The sequence below is a fragment of the Perca fluviatilis genome, chromosome 23 (assembly GCF_010015445.1).
Source record: "Perca fluviatilis chromosome 23, GENO_Pfluv_1.0, whole genome shotgun sequence".
NCBI classification, from domain to species: Eukaryota; Metazoa; Chordata; class Actinopteri; order Perciformes; family Percidae; genus Perca; species Perca fluviatilis.
This window is the reverse complement of record NC_053134.1, coordinates 15,024,695-15,048,394: the sequence shown is the minus strand read 5'-3', so window position 1 is coordinate 15,048,394 and position 23,700 is coordinate 15,024,695. Positions and strand designations below refer to the sequence as shown.

At 40.3% G+C, this 23,700-nt stretch overlaps 1 protein-coding gene across 6 annotated transcripts in view; it reads left to right on the top strand.

Moving 5' to 3' along the window:
- Positions 1–943: 943 nt before the first annotated feature.
- Positions 944–23,700, top strand: part of grm8a (glutamate receptor, metabotropic 8a) — a 412,486-nt gene continuing 389,729 nt past the window's right edge. For 3 of the 6 annotated variants that reach the window (XM_039791868.1, XM_039791866.1, XM_039791867.1), the window contains exon 1: positions 1,193–1,587. In XM_039791868.1, coding sequence (XP_039647802.1) covers positions 1,312–1,587 — 276 coding nt within the window. In that variant the 5' untranslated portion in view covers positions 1,193–1,311. Of the gene's footprint in view, positions 1,588–8,844; positions 8,940–10,074; positions 10,483–23,700 lie in introns of those variants that run through there. The other 3 variants (XM_039791865.1, XM_039791870.1, XM_039791869.1) reach the window with 3 other exon arrangements.

The following is a 23,700-nucleotide window of genomic DNA, read 5'->3' as shown; positions in this document are numbered from 1 at the left end:
GGGTGAAGGCAAAATGGCATATCACCATTAAGCACTGTTAATGTGAAGAACATTCAACATTAAATCTACCTGTTGTGGTTTTCAGCTCTCTGTGTGTGTGTGTGTGTGTGTGTGTGTGTGTGTGTGTGTGTGTGTGTGTGTGTGTGTGTGTGTGTGTGTGTGTTTTGCAGGGTGTACTGGATGTAATGTGTTCATTTAGCTGCAGCAGAAACAGCAGGTGTTTGAATGATGCAACACACTCGCTCCGAGGCACCGCTCTCTATCTTTTTTTTTCACTGTCTCTGTTTCTCTTACACTGTTTCACATGGTTTCTCTTTCTATCTCTACTACCCTCGTACCCCCTCCTGCTCGTCGCTCTGTTCCTCTCTCTCTCTCTTGCTCTTCCTCACCTCCACTGCAGCAGGTAGTCTGCGCCTTCTTGAGAATAGCCCGAGGCTCTCTCCAAGGTTCTCTGCTGTCATTTTAGCAGTTGTTCCACTCATTGATATGCCAAGAGACGTGTGTGTGTGTGTGTGTGTGTGTGTGTGTGTGTGTGTGTGTTTTTTTTTGTGTGTGTGTGTGTGTGTGTGTGTGTGTAGGTGATTACAAACTGACAGACTTTGGGTTTTCAATTATAAAATGGCAGTGCACATTTTGACAGGTCTGCTGTGAGGGTGTGTATTTCTGACTCGTTTTTGGTATGCCTGACTGCATTTTTGCCTTGCCCGTGAGGCGGTTTACACAAGTTTGTCAGGTGGACTGTTCATCCCTGCAGCAGCTTGATGTTCACATCTCACTGATACTTAGACATGCTCTCCCTGTCTCTCTTCAACAGGCTCTACTGAAGATGTGACTTGTGGATTACAGGCTCAACTCCTGAACTAGATTTCTACTACATCCCCGCCACGTTTCTACGCTATCGCTCTCTTTATCACGGTCAATTCTGGAATATGATTCGCTCATGGGGCTCGGCTAGCTCCACCCCTGGGGTCCTTTACCCATCCGGTTTTGACCAATAGGAAGGCCCTCCTTTTAATTATTTCCAAAAAACACATTCTCAGTTTTGGAATAGCCATCCGAAAGCCCCCTTTAAGATCACCTTGGTTGGATCATCTTGTTTTGGTAATTAATCCTTTCTACACTTGGCTCCTTCCTGTCACCTCGAATCAGAGAATCCCAATAGACCCCCAGGCAGCGCCTGAGTACGCCCACTCCATCCGATTGGATGGGGACATCATCCTCGGCGGATTATTTCCTGTGCACTCTCGGGGGGACCGTGGCACACCCTGCGGGGAGCTGAAAAAGGAAAAAGGCATTCATCGTTTGGAGGCCATGATGTTTGCCATAGACCTGATCAACAAGGACCCCGAGTTGCTGCCCAACATCACGCTGGGGGCCCGGATCTTGGACACCTGCTCCAGGGACACGTACGCTCTGGAGCAGTCCCTGACTTTTGTGCAGGCCTTGATAGAGAGGGACGGCTCCGACGTCCGCTGCGCTAACGGAGACCCTCCAATCTTCACCAAGCCGGATAAAATCATAGGGGTGATAGGAGCCGCGGCGAGCTCGGTGTCCATCATGGTGGCCAACATCTTGCGCCTGTTTAAGGTAAGATTTAACTGCCAAAGCTTTTCTTTTCTTTTCTTTTCTTTTCTTTTCTTTTCTTTTCTTTTCTCTTCTCTTCTCTCCTCTTTTGTGTGTGTGTGTGCATTTCTGTGCATGCCGTTTGCACCCTTCCCCTCACTCATCATCATTGGCGAGATAAAGTTCAATGATGACAACCAATTAAAATGTAGTCAGTCTTACTGGAGTTTTCAACAGCGGCAGCAGTACCACCTCTTCCTCTACCGATTGGGATGGTATATTATATTTCAGCCTGTGCATTTGCTTTTAGAAGCCTAAAGTGTGATTTTATCTCTTGTGTTCAGATGTGTGTGTGTGTGTGTGTGTGTGTGTACAGTATGTGTGAGAGAAGAGATGTGTCAAGATGTGTCAAGTGACGCTTGAAAGGAAGGGATTTGTGTGCGCTGGACAGCTTAGATCATCCCTCGCTTGTGGTTGAGCCAAATAAAAATGGCTGCCAAACACGGGTATCAATTACTGCTGAAATCTGTCAACAGCCACTTCATTCACTGCAGCGTACAATTGTGTGTGTATGTGTGTGTGTGTGTGTGTGTGTGTGTGTGTTATCCAACAGGGCATCTCTTTGTGTTAGTGTGTTTTCGAGTACGTGTGGGCCTAATTGAGAATCCTCCTTACCAGTGCTCATGTGTATGCATGCAACTGTGTTTCCTCCCTTTGTGCTGCTCTTGTTTGTATCCTTGCAGAAGCGCTCATAGCTGTGACAGAGAATACTTGTACCTCTCTAGGTGTGTTTGTATGAGTGTGTGTGTGTGTGTGTGTGTGTGTCTGTGTTGTTATCATTAGCTGAACAGGGTTGATGGATAGCCGTATGATTATGAAATATGAGTCCAGTAATGACGCCCATGGCATTTCACATCCACATCTATCCCACGCAGTTTCACAGCAAGTGTGTGTGTGTGTGTGTGTGTGTGTGTGTGTGTGTGTGTGTGTGTGTGTGTGTGTGTGTGTGTGTGTGTGTGTGTGTTTTTTTTTTTTTTTTAATACTTTTGCCTCCTTCTTTGGAAATCCATACAGCGCGTGTGTGTGGGAGAGCATACAGGATTGTATGTGTGTGTTGAACGTACTTGTTAACAACCAGCTCGTGCTTTGAACGGAAGATTTGCATATTAAACAACAACAACAACTAAACAGGATTTATGCCAGGATCTGTCACAGCAACAGCACTTGAACAGAGCGCCTTTCTGGCTCCGCACTGCCTCGTTCTCATTTGCCTAATACGATTTAGTGCATTGTGTGTGCCTGCGTACACATGTGTGTATTGTATGTCAGTGTGGGAGTGAATCTTGTGTGTGTCCACAGATATATAACAGTATGTTTGGTTAAGTTGGCCAGCGATTTTTTTTTTTTTTTTTTTTTTGTGTGTTGTGTGTGTGTGTGTGTGTGTGTGTGTGTGTGTGTGTGTGTGTGTGTGTGTGTGTGTGTGTGTGTGTGATGAGGCCTGTGGCAGTGGTATTATATGACACAAGACTGTATCTTTCTCTGCATGGTTTAACATGAATAATGCAGCATGTCACAGTCTGAAAATAGTATGGAGGACCTGCACACACGCGCACACACACAAACATGCTGCAATAAACATATGTCTTTTTTAACTGGGCTAATCTAACAGTGCCAGTCACAGCTAGTCGCCCACTCAACACAAGGGGCATAGAAAGCTAACAGCAAAGAGAGAGAGAGAGAGAGAGAGAGAGAGAGAGAGAGAGAGAGAGAGAGAGAGAGAGAGAGAAAGTGTGCGTGCGTGCGTGTGTGCGTGCATGCATGCGTACAGCCGCTATTTATTTCATTTTCACCGCACTCAGCCGCCGGGGGAACCGCGTGCTGACAATCACAGAGAAATCAAGTCGAACAAAAGTTGTTGGTGTTTCTTTTGTTACTGGTTCCTCTTTTGAAGATTATCTGTAACCATTTGTGCTTTGTGGGATTACGGAGTGGAGAGAGGGGATGACATAAAATATAATAAAATGAAACTTAATCCTCGTAGGGAAGCCAGGCCGGCGAAGCAGCACATTTCAGAGGAAATTCCAAAGGAATTTAGCATATTAAAAGAACAGAGCTAATGGGGGTCATCTAAACACACTAAGCTGGCAATTTCAATTTACATTACAAGGAAATGTACAGTATCCAATAAAATATATGAAAAAAAAAGGAAATGTACAGAGCGTTAAGAATAGTTGTGGTTTGGGTAAAATCTATCTGATCGGCTGACTGTTGGAGTTTCCTGCCCTGTGGTGCTTCTTTTCAGTGATCTTGCCACATTCACAGATCTAAACATCCAATATGATGAGTACAATTTTATTAATACTGATAGGAACAATGGCTAAAACTCCAAAAATGAGAGCTGTAATAAAATGTAAGTATCCTTTAAATCAGAAGATTTCAAAGTAGGAGGTGGGCCTCCCTAAGGGGGCCCCAAAGAGCTTCAGGGGAGGCTCAGTGAATGGAAGTGAGAAAAAAAAATTACATTGATTTAAAAAAAAAAAAAAACATCACATAGAACAGCCAAATGTTTGTGTGATTTGGTTAGAGATAAACTACTTTGGGGGAATTTTACTGTTTTTCCCATTAGGACAGACCTTTTTCATATAAGGCAGTATTAGGCCATATTGTCTTCATTGTTGAGTGCCTATGGGATCAAATAACATAGTCATGATCCCATGATGATGTAGGCATCCAAGAATGGAGCCAAATTCAGCAAGTTATTAAAGGGGGGGGGGGGGTTGTATTGATTTGTGCATCTATGGGGAATCAAATGAATGGGGATACTATTGAGTCATACGTAAATAGGTGCTGCTCTGGGGTTTTACAAATTGCAAGTTTAATATGGAGGGCACATACCTGGACCGTCCTCTCTATCACTAACCTGCCTCCTGTGTGCAGTTTGCTGTCCCTACTCTGCTTCTCTCATCAAAACACTCACGCGGTGTAATATACATTTTTGACTTTACTCTCATTCATTTTCTCTGAAACAACTCATCCTGACAGAGTAACTGCTTCATCCTTGGATATTGACTGTCTGTGCATGGTTGGTAATTACAGCAGCATTATGGATCGGTTAACCCCAAGTTTTGGTCACCTCTTGAGGCACGCCTTGGCTATAGCTAAACGATTGAGCTGCTAACGTTTGCGCTGGAAAACCTGATAAAACATATAAACACCAAAACTGTAGGTTAACTCTATCGAATATATTAGTAAACATACCATAACAAATGTATTTAAAAGAGCGAGGAGGACAATAGCTGCCTTCACATCATAAGCTATAGCTGTCTATATGTGTTTGTGGCTGTTTCCTCTCTTACCAGGAAGTCCTCACTATCTTACAGTGAAGTGAAGGGCGCCTCTTGCTCAGCGACACTCCCACGCTGTGTGTTGGAAGCTGCAAATTCAATTCATATATTGATAAGTGGTGGCTGTCCCCTGGTGAGAGCAAATGGGCTGATTTTGCCTCAGGGAATTTAAGAAACACTGCTATTACACACACGACACACACTGAAATCTCTACCCTTCACTCAATCGGCGTCAGTTCCACTTGAGGCTTTCTCACACACACACACACACAACTTATTATCTGTGTCTCTGCTGGTGGTTTTTATGAAGTTGTGTGTTCCAAGGCCAAGGTCAGAAGCAGAAGTCTTTCCCACGCTCTCCCATACTGCCTTGCATACCTGCTGTGCATGAGCTGGTGTGTGTGAGCAGAGTGTGTGTGCCATTACTCAAGGTTTGCATATTGTTAAAGTATCACCACATATGCGTATGTGTATATCCATATGTGAACAATTGTATGAGGAGAAACAGCTGCAGACGACCCCGCCAATTGCGTCCATAATTCAGCTGCAGCCTCCTTTCCTCTCCCTCTGCCTGGGGAATTAACTGCACCACTGTGTGATATTGCTGATATATTCATCTGCCCGTGTATTACCACCCGCAATGATTGCTTTCCTGAGTACTGCTCTCTCTGTTGTTTGAGGTGGATTTCTGCGCCATACATTGTGTGACACGCACATCCCCTGCTCCCAGGAGGCACTTGTGACACAGAGAGAATGCGTATACAGTATATAAAAAACTTCCATGCACATGCAAATGAAATCACACCCTTTCTGATGTAAAGCAAATTAGCGAGAGCAAATGTTTGCTCAAACCCTTGGAATGTACAGCAGGCTGGGGCTTTTGCGCACATAAAAGCCATGCTAGAACAATCTCCTTTTCAGGCACAGCGACATCCTCTGAATTACAAATCAATTTGGCGTTCACCTTCACAAGGATGACAACAGCTGCATTAAAATGCAATTAACAGGAAAGGCGGTTAGTTTATTCACATGCCAATTGAATATTCGCAATCCACCACAGATTTACTGTTATTGTCAACGTCAGACAGAGTTTGGTGTTACAGACTTGTCCTAATCATCAGCAGACTGTTGAATGATGTGGAATGAAATAATGACGGGCAAGAAGGGGAAAGAGTGTGACAGAGACATTGCAAGGAAAAAGCAGAAAGGCAGAGCAAAAGAGAAAGGATTTAATGAGGGACAGACAGGGCAGAAATAAAGACCACAGGACAAAGACGTGGAAGAAAAGAAAAGACACAAGGATAAAGACACAAGAGAAAAATAAAAAGCCAAAAAGCCAAAAAGAGAAAGCGAGCAGGAAAGACCGTGGCATCCTCTAGAGTGTAATGATGTGGTGTTGATTTCTTTCATGGAGGCATTATGCATTAAGAGGGTGATGATAATGAAGCCACAGAGCACAGTGAACAGCAAGCAGAACAAGTCATTAGGATAAGAGTGGGTCTTTGTGTCAACTTGTGCTTGTGAACATTCCTAAAGGGGGAAAACATCACAGTCTCTACAGACAGGCAGGACGCAATCGTTCAACCTCTACTAACAAAGGCAGCCTTAATTAGCAAATGGTTAATGAAGGGAGACTTAATTGTCCTTCTGAAATTATTTATTACTTTCATTTGTTAAGTGTTGCCTGGAGATGATTCATTTACAAGACCCATATATTTAATATGCGAACACAGACTAAATTGGATTTATAGCAGCTGAACGGTGCAAATCCTTTGAACTGGGTTTGAAAAAAACTGGGTTTTCAGGTATTAACATGCTTGAAAATGTGTTTATGTGAAGCTGAGCTTTATTCTCTCAATGAGTCGAATCAAGTCTTTTTATTTATATAGCCCAAATCAGAAATTTGCATCAAAGAGCTTTACAGTGTGCACAACGCATATAACATAACCTATATTCTTAGACCCTTGATTCAGATAAGGAAAACTCCCCCTAAAAACGTGAAGCATGGAAAAAACCTTGAGGGATCCCTTGTTCCGGGCAGACAGACATACAATAAATGCAAATAAAAAAATTTAAAAAATGGCATCCAGCAATATAAATAATTAATTTACAACACGTAGAAACAAATATAATGCAAACATACTGTATATAACGAATATGAAAGAATATAAGTACAGGTACACAGATACAGTATACAGTATGTGTGGTAAACAATCCAAGGGACTATACAGACTATAGTCGCTTTCCGACCGGAGGGATTTTTGCAGTTCCTAGAACCCTTTTTTTCTCCTGTTCCGACTGGAATAATTTGGGGATTATTAAGGTCCTCTGACCACAGTTCCTGTAACATTTTCAGCTCCTACTTCAGGGCAGAATCTTTTCCTTTTTCCGCATAGTGGTGGTTAGATGGCTGTGATTATAATAACAAAAGGTCAGTTCCTATGGCCACTTGGCCAGTGTGAATGCAAATAGAACAACCGGTTTTGGGGGAGAGTAGTTAGTAGAACTGTTTAGAAGTGGACTGTTCCTATAACTACCTTCCTGTAACTACTTGGTCGGAAAGAGGCTATTGTTTAGTGGTTACTTTATTTCATTTTTTATATAGAAACTTTTACAAACACTATGTAGTTTGTTATTAACTTCGAGGACTCTGGCACATATTCAGCAGGTTATTTTAACGTTTTCTCAACACTTTTTTTTATTCATTTCCAATTACCTGAAGTGTTTTCATAGAAAGAGAAGCTCTTTTACTGTAAACTATGGCGATCAATGTCCTTGTGCAGCAGGAAACGTTTGGGTGCACTGATCACGCTCACACACGATCACAATCACAACATTTAGACACGTGTACGCACACATACAGGGATTAAATAGGAATGTAATTTAAAGTTTAATCAAGTTCTCTGATGAAAACCAAGAGGTCAATAGAAATGTGTTTAATGAAACTGCTGACTGTGTATGTGTTAATGTGTGGATTTTTTTGTGTCCACTTGACCGTGAATGTGTGTGTGTGTGTGTGTGTGTGTGAGTGTGTTTGTGTGTGAGGGAGATGGAAAGAGTAAAAGAGATAGAGACGTGAATATTATCTGCATGTGTGCATGGAGAAGACCATTGTTTAGAGTGCATTAAAGTGGAATGAGACTCTATCTCTCCTCTTCCTTTAATCAGGTTTGTGGCTGAATTGATGTGCAGATCAGGGATAAGTGAAGCCATTACACACAGGCAATGGTTTCACACATCACAGCTGGACAATGCAGACCATTTTGACTTGTCATAGCAGGAAAAGCAGAGTTGTAACTAATAACATTAATGGCTCTGTCGCATTTGGGTACTTTACAGACCTTTCTCACAGTGGACATTTTAACTTGCCAAGCACAGGTGTAACTAATAATATTAAAATGAATGAATTCCATGGCACACCTAACCGTACAGATCCACCCGGCCGTGCAATGCTTCTGTTTGTGCCGCACTCCACTTTATTCCTATGGGTGACGTCAAGTGACTTTAATGCGCCTGCAAAGCATCCCGGGAAGGCGGCGCTGCATTTGAAAAAATGCTGCGCGTCAAAAAAGCTGGCCGATGCCCATCTTTATGCAAATGAATCCATTGAACGCGACGCAACTACCCAATAGAAGTAGACGAAAATCCTTCAAACTGACCTTTGTCAATCTGAAATGAAGACAGATTCAGCAACTGTATGGCCTATTTCTCGCTTAAAATGTTTTCAGAAACTCGTTTCATTGAACTTTTTTTCGTAAAAATACTAGATCGTATTCCGAACTTGCCGCCATTACTGTCGTTTTGAAATTCGGGAGTAGCCAGACCCACGTGACGCGTTCGTCCAATCAGCTGCCGTTCAAGGGCGTGGAGCATCAACCATGGATGTACTGCGTCGCGACACCACGCTTCAGTCGTGTTGCCAAAGTGGATCTGTACCGTTAATGGAACTAAGCCAACATTCATTTTATTAATTACACCTGTGGTTTCCTTGTTAAGCCCAGTAAAAACAATCCACTTACTCATTTTTTTCAGGTAACATTTTCTCTACTTTGATTCATTCTAACTATTAAGGAGAAGTTGGCAGCCATGTTGCAGTGCCAGGGGCTCAACTCCACTCTGAAGTATTGCTGATACAAAAATATGCATTTGAGATTCAAGGAAAGAAGCATCATGTCTTCTGGGGGTGCGAGGAAACTTGTGTTAACATGGGGATAATTTGTAAACTCCATAAAACTCTGATGCGATTTGGGGTTGTATAAGATGCCAATGCTAACCACATAGCATGTTGGCATGGTAGTTTAAGTGGGAAGCTGTGCCAGCGAGCCAGCATGCACAAAGCCGGGACCCTTGCACACTTACATGAAATGCAGACATTATTAGTGCTATTAGTTACATCTTTATTTTACAAGACAAAATGTACACAGTGGGGGACAGCAATTGGCTACAGCAAGAACAGCACAAAAGAAGATAACTATTGACTGAAAACAATAATACGTTTTCATATTTTTTAACATTATATTCTGCGTGTTGCCGTGTTGCGTTGGGCCAAATCATCATGCAAACAGTGTGCCTAGTTATATGAAAGGACCCCATGGTTCAAACACTTGAAACTTGTTTACAAAACTTGAAACTCAACTTGGTATTTTAACATGAATTTATATTGTCATTTTGGTTCCCTGAGTTCACTACTTGCATTGGAAGACAGTGTATCTGCATTGGAATGATGGAGCTGTAATAGATTCCCTCATTTGAAATAAATGAACTCGACAATGAGACAAAATGAGAGTGAGGGAGAAGTCGCAGAGGGAAAACTTGTTTCTAGAGAAGAGAGGAGTTGCATTTGAAAATTAAATATTTACATTTTTATGAACTAAAATTGATGCCTGCTCTTAGCAAATGGTTACTGAAATGTAAATAAAGCTCATTGCAAATTATTTTTAAGTAATACATGAGTGTAAATTATGTAAGAGAAGTCATTTTAATTAAAAGATTTTATTTAATTTTTTTCATTACAGTTTGTTGTCTTGGCCATGTATTTGTCAGTATTCAATGAGCGTAATAAATGAGTGAAACAGCGCCCCCCTGGTTTGGCTGGTAAATGTCAGACAGGTTGTGTGGTCAAAGGTGATATTGCACCTTTACGGGTGAGACTGGACTCAACAGACGGGGAAGCCAGCCAGGTGAAGGCAATCAAAATAATAACTAGCAAACGGTTCGATGCGCACACTGCCATGCCGCAGAACAGCTATGGACGCACAAGTATGTAGAAAAGAAACTCTGAAGTGAATTGTGGAGTTTGTCTTACTTTGGCCTCAAAACAAACAAACAAACAGAAAGAAAGTTAACAACATAATTCAGTTAAATATAACAGCGAATGAACGTCAGGTAGTTTTCCAGTGTTGCTAGCATAATGAAATTGGCTAACGTTAACCCCCGACTGGCAAGGCTAGCTAGCAGTGATATTATGTCTGGCATCGAGCAACTGCAACAAAAACCATGGGCTATTGCTGGATATTGGATATAAACCACTTCATCTCCGTAAAAGCAAGAAGAATGGACTTCAACGTCAAATAACGTGAGTCAATAAGCTACAACCTGTCTGTCTCTAAGTTGACGCTATCCGTTTGTCACTTGCTAGCTGGTTTCTTTCCTGCTGGTTAAATGTCATTATGTGGCTGTCTGTGTGTGTATTTAACTCCTTGCTGTGTATGCTGATATAACTGTTAATGGAGTTTATATTATGTAACGTTACTGTGCCATGTGTGTCTGGTTACACACTGAAGCTGCTGTGTCAGCTAGCACACCGTCATAGTGCCTACAGGGCATTCAATAATTTAGAATTTCTCCAATTTTGCACCTATACAGTAGGTGTGATGTGTGATTTGTGAAGGTCTGCTACTGCTAGTTGCTTGTGAGAGGTTGGTTTAAGCTATGCTATTATGATGTATTGGCTTACCGAATACTGTAGAATATGCTGTAGATGAGTGGAAGTCATGTATTTTTATACATGCATTGATACTTTTTGATAACAGCAACTTAAATCTGTGAATGTATTGTCTGTGTCAGAGTGACATTATTTTGGATGCAACACTTTTGATAGCCTAAATGATTAAATGTTTAATTAACCAAACATGCTAATATGTGCTACTTCTCTCTGTTTTAAATACAGTAATTGTTGTTTTGTATACAGTAATTGTTAACTGAATATCTTTGTGTTTTGTCCTGTTTGTTGGACAAAACAATATTAATTGAAGATGTCACCTTCGGGCTCTCAGAATCTGATTGCTCACTATTTTGACATTTCATAGAGTCCATACTAAATGATTTATCAGTTTATCTATACATAGGCTACATTATACATGATCTTGAGTTGCAGCTTTGTATACAATAAGTAGTAGCCTACTGTGGCCTGTATACTTTTGTATGCTAAGAAAGTGCATAAGAAACGTGTAATATATCTGACCTATGCTTTGTTTTTAGATGTGAACATAAATCTGCTGTCGAAGCGCATCCTAAAGTTTACTAATTGTACATAATGTGGTTTGTTGTGACCCACCACAATGGAGCGGTGCTGAAACAATTCTAGTAAGCCTAGTCCGTGTTCCCTGTGGTTTAGTGGTGAGCTGATTAGAACTGTGCATATCTGACAGATGTGTAAAGATATCTTTAGATGTCTTCTTGTCATTTTATCGTTATTTTTTTTCAATTACATTTGAGCAGTGGAGAATGACAGCACTGTTAGATTGGTCTCAAATCAAAAACTCGTGATCACGCCATGTATGCGTGTGTAATGAGTATGGGGAGTGTGTCATATTTGCTCAGTGAGAGTGCTGCATGCTACATCTTACAAAACTATTTGGATCATCTTTCAGTCTTGTTAGAGAACCTCAACAGACACATACACATGGGATTATTCTGCTATACAGGTGTGAAATTTGGTGGCGGGCTGAAAATTGCAAGGGAAGGTGTTTGAAATGGAAAAGACCCCCACTCCAAGTGTATTGACTTGCTGTTGTGTCTGCTAGATGTCCCTGTCTGTTTTTGGAAAAAAAAGACCAAATGCTGTTACAGCATTTGTTATTGTTGGAATAACAAGAAACCAATCTGTGCTGGACAGCTGCTTATAATCTGCTTTTTGTTATCACAAATGTTTGATTGGCTGCTTACTGTAATCGATCTGTGTGGTTGCTAAATTATCTTATTACTTACTTGTGTTTGCTGTCATAAGTGACAGAATGAACACTTGGGTGATAAGTTCAGCACTCTGCTGCAGAGCCACATGGGTGGAGACAGTGTTGATTACATTTCAACGGTTTCAACTGTTTCTTTTAGAAATTCTTTAAAATGGAATGAGAAGTAATTCATAGATTCTTTCTTAATGCTCTTACTGGGGCGTAGACAGGAAGTTGACATGCAACAATACAGCATTTGAATACATTTTCAATATTTTGGTGCCTTTTCTTTCAAGCATTATTTCCAACGTTGTGACTGTAGAATAATCTGGGAAGTTTGAACAAGAACACCCCAAATAGTTCAAAGATTTGAAAAAAAATATACAGTATTTTTAATAAATGTGAGTGAAAGTAGGACAGATGAGAGAAAATGAGACAGGGGAAACTCACAGGGGTGGTTTCAAGAAGGGAAGGGATTCTTTCCAAAATGAGATGCGGAGTGCTAAGTGGCTGCTAGTACAGTATAGTAGGGCTGCAGCTGGAAAATATCATAATCCTGATCATTTTGGTCAATATTGAAATCACGATTATTTAACACAATTACTCATTGACTTTTGGAAAGGTGTTGCAATTATTGAATACAAAAAAAGTGAAATACATAAACAGTGAAACACCTAGAACTGGGAAATTTCCCTTAATACTTTTCCCATTTTGAACTTTTTTTTCCCATTCATAACACAAGACAAAATAAGAGTTAACTTCTTAGCAATGACATCAGCTAGGAAGGTTATTGGTGTTTGACAATGAAAGAAGCACATATAAAAAAAAACTCAGAGAAAATGTTTTTTTTTATTTTTTATTTCCTGCTTTCCCCCTTTTTTATTATTCAGATTCACCTCTTAATCTGTTTTCACTCTTCTGTTGTGTCATTATCTTGTATCCTCTCATCCATATTGATTTTTTTTTTCCACTCTGCTTTTATCCATCCCCTATAAGAGGAGGATAAGGCCAGTGAAAAGTAGAGCCAGACAGATTCATATTGGCGGGCCGATATTATTGGCCGATATTAGGCATGTTCCAAACTATCGGTATCGGCATTTACAATGGCCGATAAATGAAAATTTAAAAAATAAAATAAAAACGGACGAAACACCCTTCAACCATGTTATGAGTGTTGGCGTTGCATAGTTTGTCCACCAGAGGGCGCTCTACAGTGTCCCTGTTGGCAACACTCTTTGCTTTTTTGTTGTTGTTTTTGTTCAAAGGACTTTAAGTTTCATATCTTAAGGTATTTTTATACATTTTATTTACGAGAACTTTAATATTTTTTGATGTTCCTCTGTTTTTAAATGCATTATCATATTATTTTAGTGAGGACTCATAAATAACTACAAATAACTAATGTTAGGGAAATCTGATTATTACGCCTTTCTGGATTTAAAAAAAAAAATATATATTGGCTGATATATCGGAATATGGGATTTTTAAATCACCAAATATTTGTATCGATATCGGCCTTAAAATCCTTTATCGGTCGGGCTCTAGTGAAAAGTGAAACAGAAAGAAGCAGGGCAGTAAAGGTGATGGATAAGGAGATGGAAGGCAGTAAAACGGTAATCGTCAGAGGAAAAGAGTTCAGTAAGAGCAGCGGAAGACTCCAGGGAAACAGACGGGTTGTGCGAGGTGTTTTTACATCTTGCAGCGATGTTACATTAGATCAGAGAGAACAGGTGGGAGGATGAAGGAAAAAAGAGGTTAAGTGTTTGGCGTTTCCACATCCCTGCTTTCCTGCTCTTGTCATGCCTCAATCTATCTTTCTTCCTTTGCTGCTGCTTTCTTGTCTGCTCTCTATCTCCTGCAGCCTTTTCTGACCATGTTAATGGCAGCAGCGTATTATTTATGAAAGCAAGGCGAAAACGAAGACATGGAAAGAACATTAACCGAAAGCCAGTGTCCTCCTGCAAAAAAAAAATCTTTTGAAGGGACATTGACAGGACGCGTGCTTGCTCGTGTGTGTGCGTGTGTGTTTAAAACGGATGTCCTCCTTTGAAGATTTGTATAGAACATGACGTATGCTGGATAATGCACTCTTTCTCTCTCTCTCATTCTCTTGCTTTTTCATCACCTCTTCCCCAATCCCTCTGTCTCTATCTCTCTTTTACATCCCTCGCTCCCTCTTTTCTCCCCAAACTTAATACTCCTTTCAGTCCTCAACCCTCTCTCTTCATTTTCTTTTTCAACCTTTTCATCTCCCTCTCTCCCTATGTAGCGGTGGTAATGGAGCGCTGGAGGGAAAGGAGGGGACTCCTTCCTTTGCCTCCCAAAAACACACACTCACTCACTCACTCACTCACTCACTCACTTTCTCTTAGGGCTATACTTTGGATTTTTATCCCCTGTATTGTTTTTTTGTCTGTTCAAATGGAAGTGATCAATATAATTGATTTATTGATTGAAAAAAAGAATATAATGGGAAATGGGAGCTCATTTATGGCGTAATGTTTTGCGTTCTTTATGGTGGTGTGTATTTGGCTGGTATTTCCGTGTGAGATTGGTTTACTGAGAGTTGGGAGTATTAGCATGCAAGTTTCTTTGTGTGTGTTTGTGAGAGGGAGGGAGAGAGGAAGACAGGGAAAGAGCAGGAGTGCATTACTTGCAGGATTTTGCCAATTACCCCCCTAAGCTGGAGGTCAAGGAGGAAAGAGACGGAAAACATTTTGTTCTTTTAATATGCATTCATTGCCTGCCAGGAATAGTGTCTCTCTCTCTCCCGAAATGTTCTCATTTTCTCTCTTTCTGTTCGTCGTTATACCTCTCTCATGCTTCCAGTTTCCCTAAGGCTGGGTTCAGACCATTGATATATATATATATATATATATATATATATATATATATATATATATATATATATATATATATATATATATATATATAATGGACCAATAGACCCCGTTGCTCTGGACGGAGACCAGTGAAGGATATTAGAAGCACTTTTCCGGTGATGGCCAGCTTTACTGCGCAGCCTCCAACTGACAGAGACAGCGTAAATGTGACGTGAGCAACGTGTCTGAAAGTTGTAAGTCTTCTGGTAGCTGTGCCAAGAGAAATCTCAATCATTCCCAATCTTACAGAGACGGAGAGTGTAGGTATATGTAAGGAGATAACATAGGCACAGGCTAATTATTGCTAACTAACATGCTAGTTAACATTAGTAATTAAACCTATACAGCTAACGTAAGTCGAAACTGCCTGCGAGCTTCTCCTGTACTATACGGTAATTCCTCTACTGTGCGACAGTAAGTCACTTGGTTATGACACAATCGTTAGCCTATTTTTACAAAAACGTCTGCTACGGAGCCATAACGTGAGGTACAAGGTAATGGAGCCTTTTATACATTGTGGTGTTTCTTTAGAACTAAACAATGGACAAATAGTCTTTAAACGCTTCAGATGTAAAGGTATTCGCAGTCAAGTGACGTAAAAAAAAAATGGCGGTCAGCGGAATGCTAACGGGAGGTGATGGCCAGGTAGCAACAAAATGGCGCCATAGATGGCTCGAGTTCTGAAGCAAAGCTTACCCCCTTGGTTCAGATGGACGTTAGCACTGTGTGGAAAAAAAATGGGCTCCCCATTTATTTCATTAAGACCACTTGCTTAACACAATGACTTTGCAAATGCAGGGGGCTTCGTCAGAAAAATGCAGGGTTGCTCAGTAAAACTGTTGAACCTGACTTAACTTTTGCCACAAGGCAATGCATTAATATAATAATAATAATAATAATAATAATAATAATAATAATAATAATAAAACACCTTTTATAGACAAAGTCTGTAAGTGCTTCACGAGAGAATAAAAAAGAAAGAAAAGACCCAATAATATAACAATGGAAATAAAAATGGAATTTCTTAAGGAGTGTACGTTTCTGTCTCATAGTATTATAAATCAAATGTTGTGTTTTGGTATCTGATCAAACTCAAATTCACACCGTATTGTTATGACTGGATAACATTTATGGTTCCAATCTGGATAATGAATATTGAAAGGAGTATTGAGTCTGTGAGAGCCACAGCACAAGCCAGAATAAGAGCTCCTCCATTTCCAAACACAGTGCAGCAGTGTTTCTATTCGCCAACCAATGCAATTCTGCATAGTCAAAGCTGAACAAAGGTCAATACTGACCCGCGATGTCATCCAAGCCGGATGGAAATTGCACCGAAACAAGAACCACATGCTTGAATTTGTGTGTCCTGCGGACCTTAAAGTAATTGAAAGACGAAGCAAATATTCGCAGAATTAAGTGATATGACCATACATTTACTCTCTTTTTTTCATCTCGTGCCTATTGGCTTTCGCTCTTTTGCTCCAGCTCTTTCATCTCAGCACCCATGCACCCTCCTTTTCCTCCCTCCTTTCTCTGTTCTCCCTCTGTCTGCCCTCGCTGCCCTAGCCAGTCGTGCTCCTCCTCCGAGGTAAGGCAGTACTAAACGGCCTCGGCGCAGCGCCCCCATGTATTTTTAATGGCCACGCCCGTCATGCTGGAATCTCAGCATGAATTATGCATAGAGGATGAGTGAGAGAAAAGAGAGGGGGAGGACACAGGGAGGGGAAAAGAAGGTATGAAACATAACAAATAGATGAGGGGTAAAAGAGATGAGAAATCATTGAAGACAAAAAAAACATTTCGGGAGAGTAAAAAAGATGTCGTGAGAGAGAGAGATAGTTATAGAGATGTGTATTTTAGAATAATCACAGCTCTGACAGGAGAGGAGAGTGCGACCTCTCAACTCCCTCCATCATGCCCTCATTTTATCTCTCTACCCCTGGATCTAACTTCCCCTCCACATCTCGCATCCCTTCATTTCTCTCTTTTCCTCCAGGGCTCCCTTTCTTCTCTGTCTCGCTATTTCATCACCTCTTCCCCTCCCTCTGTCTCTATCTCTCCCTCTATCCCTCTTTTATCCCCAAACTTAATACTCCTCTCAGTCCTCAACCCTCTCGCTTCATTTTCTTTTTCAACCTATTCATCTCCCTCTCTCCCTATGTAGCGGTGGTAATGGAGCGCTGGAGGGAAAGGAGGGGAAGAAAAAGGGGGAAAAGTGAGGGAAACATAAAGGCAGACAGAGATAGACAAAGTGAAGGACAGGTGTGGCTTAGACTTTAGACTATTGAGCATCATGGACTCTTTCCTTAGCCTCCCAAAAATACACACACGCCCACACCCACCCACCGATCCCTTCTTGGTAATGGACATTGGAGGGTGGCCGACACGCTCACCATGAGATAATGGAGCAGATATGTGACTTTCCTTTATTACTTTCTCTCCCTCTCTTATTGAAAGTAGCTGGAAATTAGCTGGAACTTATGTATCAGACTATATATAGTCAGACCTATGTATCAGACTATATATATATATATATATATATATATATATATATATATATATATATATATATATATATATATATATATATATATATTTTTTTTTAGTTATTTATGCTCTCATCAACATATGCTTGCTTTATGCAAATGTTTATTTTTGCAACAATCCAAAACAATGACAAATACTGTCTATAATAATCTCCAGAATAACCTCAAAGTTATTGTATGCTCAAAAAATATGCTGAAAACATAATATTGCAAGCTCAAGCCCATCAACAGATGGGCACATACTGTATGTGACCACATGACACATTATCCAGCGTGGCCTGCCTTTGGCGAGAGGGAGGAGGGTTCTCTGCATCAGCCGTATGCTTGGCCAGCACGTGGTACTTGAGAATCGACGAAACTGAACTTGCCATTCAAAAGACCCTTTTCTTTATCCAGTTCTGCTCAAGGAGGATCGTTTCTGCTAGCCATCCACAGCGTCACTGCTGCATTGCTTTCTGATTTCTTAAACTACTGAGCGGCCCGGGGGCCCAAATCACAGAACACGCGTTGGTTAATAGCACGTCAAAGAAATTAGTGGCGTTAAAAGGAATTTGTGTTAACTTGTTACTATCGCGTTAATTTTGACAGCCCTGATGTCATTAGTGAATGCAACAGAAGCCATTAAAGTGCAGTGTGATTTTCTGCATCCAAGCAGCCAGTTACACAGTGCTACACAATTATTTTATGTGCATTCATTTTACTTTTATTAGGACAATACTGTTATATGGTCAAGACATATCAAAAGTTGTACATGTGTATGAAGGAATAGGAACACCCTGGAATACCAAAAGAAATCATTATCTACTTTGTCCAAGTTTCTAGAAAAACCAAACACAAAGTGAGTTAACCCCCACACTTACATCACTTACCCCTACTCTATTGCATTTAATGAGGCTGTCTTTTTACAAATCTAAAAACAGCCTAAAATCAGGTTTGTCCAAACAGCATAATCCAACAGCTTTGTAGCTGAATTATTGCACTCTGGCACCAAACGTTTACATATGTACCTCATTATTCCCACTCTGACAGTTCATATTTTGTTGAACACATCCACAGCAGTGTAGATACAGCTACAGGTGATTTATTTAGAATTTTTATACAGTCTATGGTTCATACGCTTATGCGAGCATAAACAAAGGTTCAGAGAGTTTCAATCACAGTCCGTACACACAGTTCTGAGAAGAGGCCTATCAGATTAAGTGAAAACACCTGTGGGGATTTGTCGGTCAATTAAGGGCTGAAGGCAGGTTGAAGTCCCTTGTTTTAAAATTGGTGTGAAAAGTGAACTTTTGTTTGTATCGCAGATTAGAGTAAATAGTGGTGTCACCAGCACTAAAGTTAGTCCTGGAAGTAGTAGTAGTAGTAGTAGCTGTATCAATGCATTGCTTTAGAAGCAAGCCAACTCGTAATAATTGGTGGTGGTAATGTATAGTACCACTAATGGTACTAGTACAAGTAGTCCTAGAAGTAGTTTATGCTTGGAAGTCAGCAAAGTTTACCTTTGGTCATCACCGCTGTCTGTATGGAAGATGTGACTCATGGTTAATCACACACACAGCCTGACTTGCTGTTGACTCCCCTCCAGTTCTGACAGGGCTTTGAGAGCTGAAGATACATTTGATGGGTTAGCCTACATGAAAAAAAACTTGAGGCTTTGGTATTTTGGGATACTTTTGATATTTCTAGGTGACTTCTGTGATAATTAGGGTGACATTTAGAAAAGCTTTGATGTGTCTGGGAGCACGAAGACAGGAACACAGGGGCACAGAGACAAAACGTGCTTCCTCTCTACAGGGTTTGTGTTTTGCTTTGGCTACTCCAAAATGTCCTCCAGCCATTCCAGTGAAGTCAGTTGTATGGGCCTAATTGCTGAATGTTGAGCTGGTGATTATTAATCAATAATAAACAAGTGTTTTGAAAATAACAAAACATTAAAGGGCCATAAATATGACTTCTGTCAGTTAGCCCATGCAGAGTCTGGCTGTAGGATAGCATTGGCAGAAATAACAAACACCTGCTTCTGCTAGTTTGATTCGTCTTCTAATTATAATTAAATCTGCTAATGACCTTTTAATATCGACACCGTAGATACAAAGTACAGCCAACTATCCTAGTGTCAACAATTAATGTGGAGAATCTCACAGCAGTGATTGTGAATCAAATAAAAAAAAATATAGTGCCAGGAGAGCTTTTAGCTGCTTCATATGACCTTATGTAATTAATTACAATTTGAACTGTTAGTTCACACTGGGCTGTGTGCAGAGAGTAGAGGGAAGCAGAGGTGGAGAGAGGCAAGTACGAAGAGAAAAGGACGGGCAGTGGGATGCAGATCAATGGCTGCGTGAATACGGAAACATACTGTAGTAACAGACAAAAAGAGAGAATGATGGAAAAAGACTTACAGAGATAGCAAAGAGTGAGAGAAGAACACCTGCAACAGGCTGTCAATCACAGTATAACAAAAGCCAGTTAGGTTTGCTCAGGCCCAGGAAAAAATAAGTGATATTATTTATAAAAGAAATACATAAAACATCAATTTGGAAATGCTGCTGTGAAACCGTTAAACAGAGTTATCTGTTAATAAGCACTTTAAACCAATCGACAGCATTTGCATTTAGGAAACACAGCTGATCTGCAAATGAACCTAGTGTGAAATGAGTAGAGTTTTCTCCACTTAATTTCCTCCCACAACCACTGTTATACTAAATGTGGTGCGCGGTCGTGGAAGGCTTGTATCATGTGGACGCACCAACAGTTTTGTTGTCATTACTTAGAATTCCTCATGAGGGCGACAGAAACTACGCACTATAGCTTTAATGATGCAGCTCAAAGGTGAGAAAAAAGAGCAAACTACACTAGCAGAAAAGCAGGGATGGTGGATGTAGACTTACAAAGTAAGCTTGAGCAATATGACGGTATATACCGTGTTACAGTAAAAATGTATCCAATGATTTGGCAATACCGTTTCCACCATGAGAGCTAATCTCGTGCGATCTTGTGAAACCCCTCCCTTGCAAGGTTACATTATTGGGCCAGACACGGGGGAGTGAAGTTTTAAATATAGAGCAACCTTTAAAAAAAAACAACTTGAAAATAATGTTCCTTTCTGTTGAAGCTGCAGTTACATGATTACCGTACATTTGCACACTCTAGTAAATTTTGACAGTGTTTTCTGAGTTCTTTTAAATGAAAGCTGAGCAAATCCTGCAGGAAAAGTCTTTTTTTTTTTTCTTTTCGTATGTACTCTGAAATACAAACTTGTGTGGTTTAGTATTGCACTGACTGAAGTCAGGCTGGCATTGATTTGCACCTCTTAACCTTAAAGCCTGTAACACTTGGAATTATTGTTCTCAGGAACCTTAAAGCTTCCATTTTGAAGTGTTGTCTCATGTGAGGCAGTTGTTTTTGTTTGTGTGAACGTTCCAAATAAAAGAAGAAAATAATCAAATGTGATGAAGTATGGCATAGTTATTTTAAACCACGTAATTTAATTTACAACCAGTTAATTGAATTTGCATAAAAATGACTGTATGGTAATGGTGACCGTTAACGTGATGTAAAATGACCGTGATAGAAGATTTTGGCCATGTCGCCCACCCGTATGTCAAAGTAGTGGCAAATATCAATTTGCTCAAAGTGTCAGCGTGGCTGTATACTGATATTCAGTTCACACACACTGTAGAAACTCGAGAAAGGCAAGTCAGTGCTGTGGATGCCACTACAATCCCATTTGCTGTCGGGTTGACTTCTTTCTAATGTATACTGGATGTTGTTTACTCCTTGTTCTTCTCTGACATTTTGATCACAAGCTCACTCTTGAAACCACTAAGGTACTGACACCCCCTCCTGTTGGCCCATATTAAATATGAGTGTTTCCTGGTGGGATTGTTTGTTTCAATCCCTATTGTTCTTCAGCCTCTCCTTTAGCCAGCCAGTCTTGACCTTAAGAGCATCATTCAGAGGGACGACTCCCTGCTAAACACCTGCTTTCTCTCTCTTTCAAACACACAGCCTAAAAGTAAAACCTTTAACATATGCCCAGGTGTCTTCAGGGCTATTTCTTACTTAGTAAATACTCTTCACGTTTCCTTTAAATTACTTTTGTTGACCTAAGTCTACTCAAGCTTTACTTACCCGTATCTATTAAACTAGTATAAGTTAGTGTTGATTGATATTGATGTTTCTCCAGCAAACTAAACTCTAAACATCTTTCCCATTTCAAAATACTTCTGTTTGCACATACAGTATAGATTAAAGCTGCACAGTCTGGAGCCCTGTAGAGAGTGGTTTCCACAGACAGAAGTCCTCTTCTGCTGCAGTATGATATGGTTGGTCATTCCGGTTCATTAAGTTCTCATATTATGCTCATTTTCAGGTTCGTAATTGTATTCAGAGGTTGTACCAGAATAGGTTTATGTGGTTTAATGTTCAGAAAACACCATATATTTGTTGTACTGCACATTGATGCAGCTCCTCTTTTCACCCTGTGTGTTGACCTCTCTGTTTTAGCTACAGAGTGAGGCATCACACTTCTGTTCCATCTTTGTTGAGAGTCGCACATGCGCAGTAAGTATACTGCTAGCTAGTCCGTTGCAGAGCATGAGGGAGTGCCATGCTAGCAGCTAGGCGAACATTATCACATGTATATAAATTATTTGCCAAATGTTTGTCAAAAAGTCCATTTTCAAATGTATGCTGATGATGCGGTTATTTTTACACCGGCTTAAAGCACACAGGGAGCATCATCCACCCTTACATCAGCACTGGAGAATATACAGCATTGGCTGCTTGAATCCTGCCTGTTATTGAACAAAAAGAAAAGATTTTCACAAAGAAACCCATAAAACTGGAGCGGTCCAATGTGTTCCTGGGGGGAATGGAACTTGACATTGTTCACGTACCTCGGCGTCACACTGGACCCAACACTTTCATTTAAAAAACACATCAAACTTACAGCGAACAGAATTAAATTCAATTTACAAAACTTTAAACAAATCAGATCATCTATGACAATTACTTCTGCTAAAATGTTCCTACATTCGATGATATTTTCACATATAGATTACTGCATCACAACCTGGTCACTCACTGGAAATACAATTTTAAAACCCATAGAAATGTTATTCAAAAAATCTATAAAAATACTTGATCAAAAACCTGTCATTCCATCAGTGTAATATTTTGGGAAAATACAATATGCTCAATTTTGAAAATGTTATGTTGTTTAATTTATAAAGTTTTTCATGGACTTGCTCCACCTTTGCTTTCTACATACATTAAACCAAGGTCTGACAGAGGTTATTGTAACAGAGCTTCATTTAGAGGAGATGTAGACATCCGCATAGAAAAACTACCTTTGGACAAACTGTTCTTTCTATCAGAGGAGGTAATTTCTGGAACAGCATCCCAATGAAAATTAGAGAATGTCCAACTTACTGCACATTTAAAAAGCACTTTAAACAATTTCTTAAAAGTTCCCAGTTATGTCATCATTTTGACTAATTTTACCGATGTAATGTAATCTGTCTGAATGTGTGCTAATGTGTTTCTTGTTTGATGTTGTATATTGTCATATTCTTTTGTTTTGCATTATTTTGTATGTTGTTGTTTTCCTGCCTCGGGACTACAGGTGAAAATTAGCATTTATGCTATAACCTGGCTCATTTACAGTCTTCTTCTAAAGGTCTGAACCTAAGCCTGTGTATCATAATACCTGTTTGCGAGGCCGTTGAGAAAGCCCTCAGGGGTGCTTACCACTGCTTAACTCCATAAAAAAGCAGCTCCGCAACAATACATAAAACTCTCTGAGCATGTTTCACTTGCTGTCTCAGAGGGGATTTAACCGCTAAGACAAGTCTTTCCCTTCTCTAGTAGAGCTGGACACCTGCCAAGGTTTATGCACGGAAAAATTAGTTTTGTGCACGTGTACGCACTAAGATGTACACTCGTGCAGGGGGACACACACGCTGTACAAACACATTCACACTGTTGCTGTTTTGTTGTAGTTGGGAGAGGGTTTTTAGAGAGAAATGTCAAACCTTTTGGTCCTGCTCCACATTCTTCACCAGGCTTACTGTTTGATGGTTCACCCTGTAATTTAAACCAACCTGCCTGAATTCTAAAAAAACATGTGCAGTGTACTATATCTTTTTTTCATTATCTACTATTTTGAAACTGCAGCTCAGGACTGAAG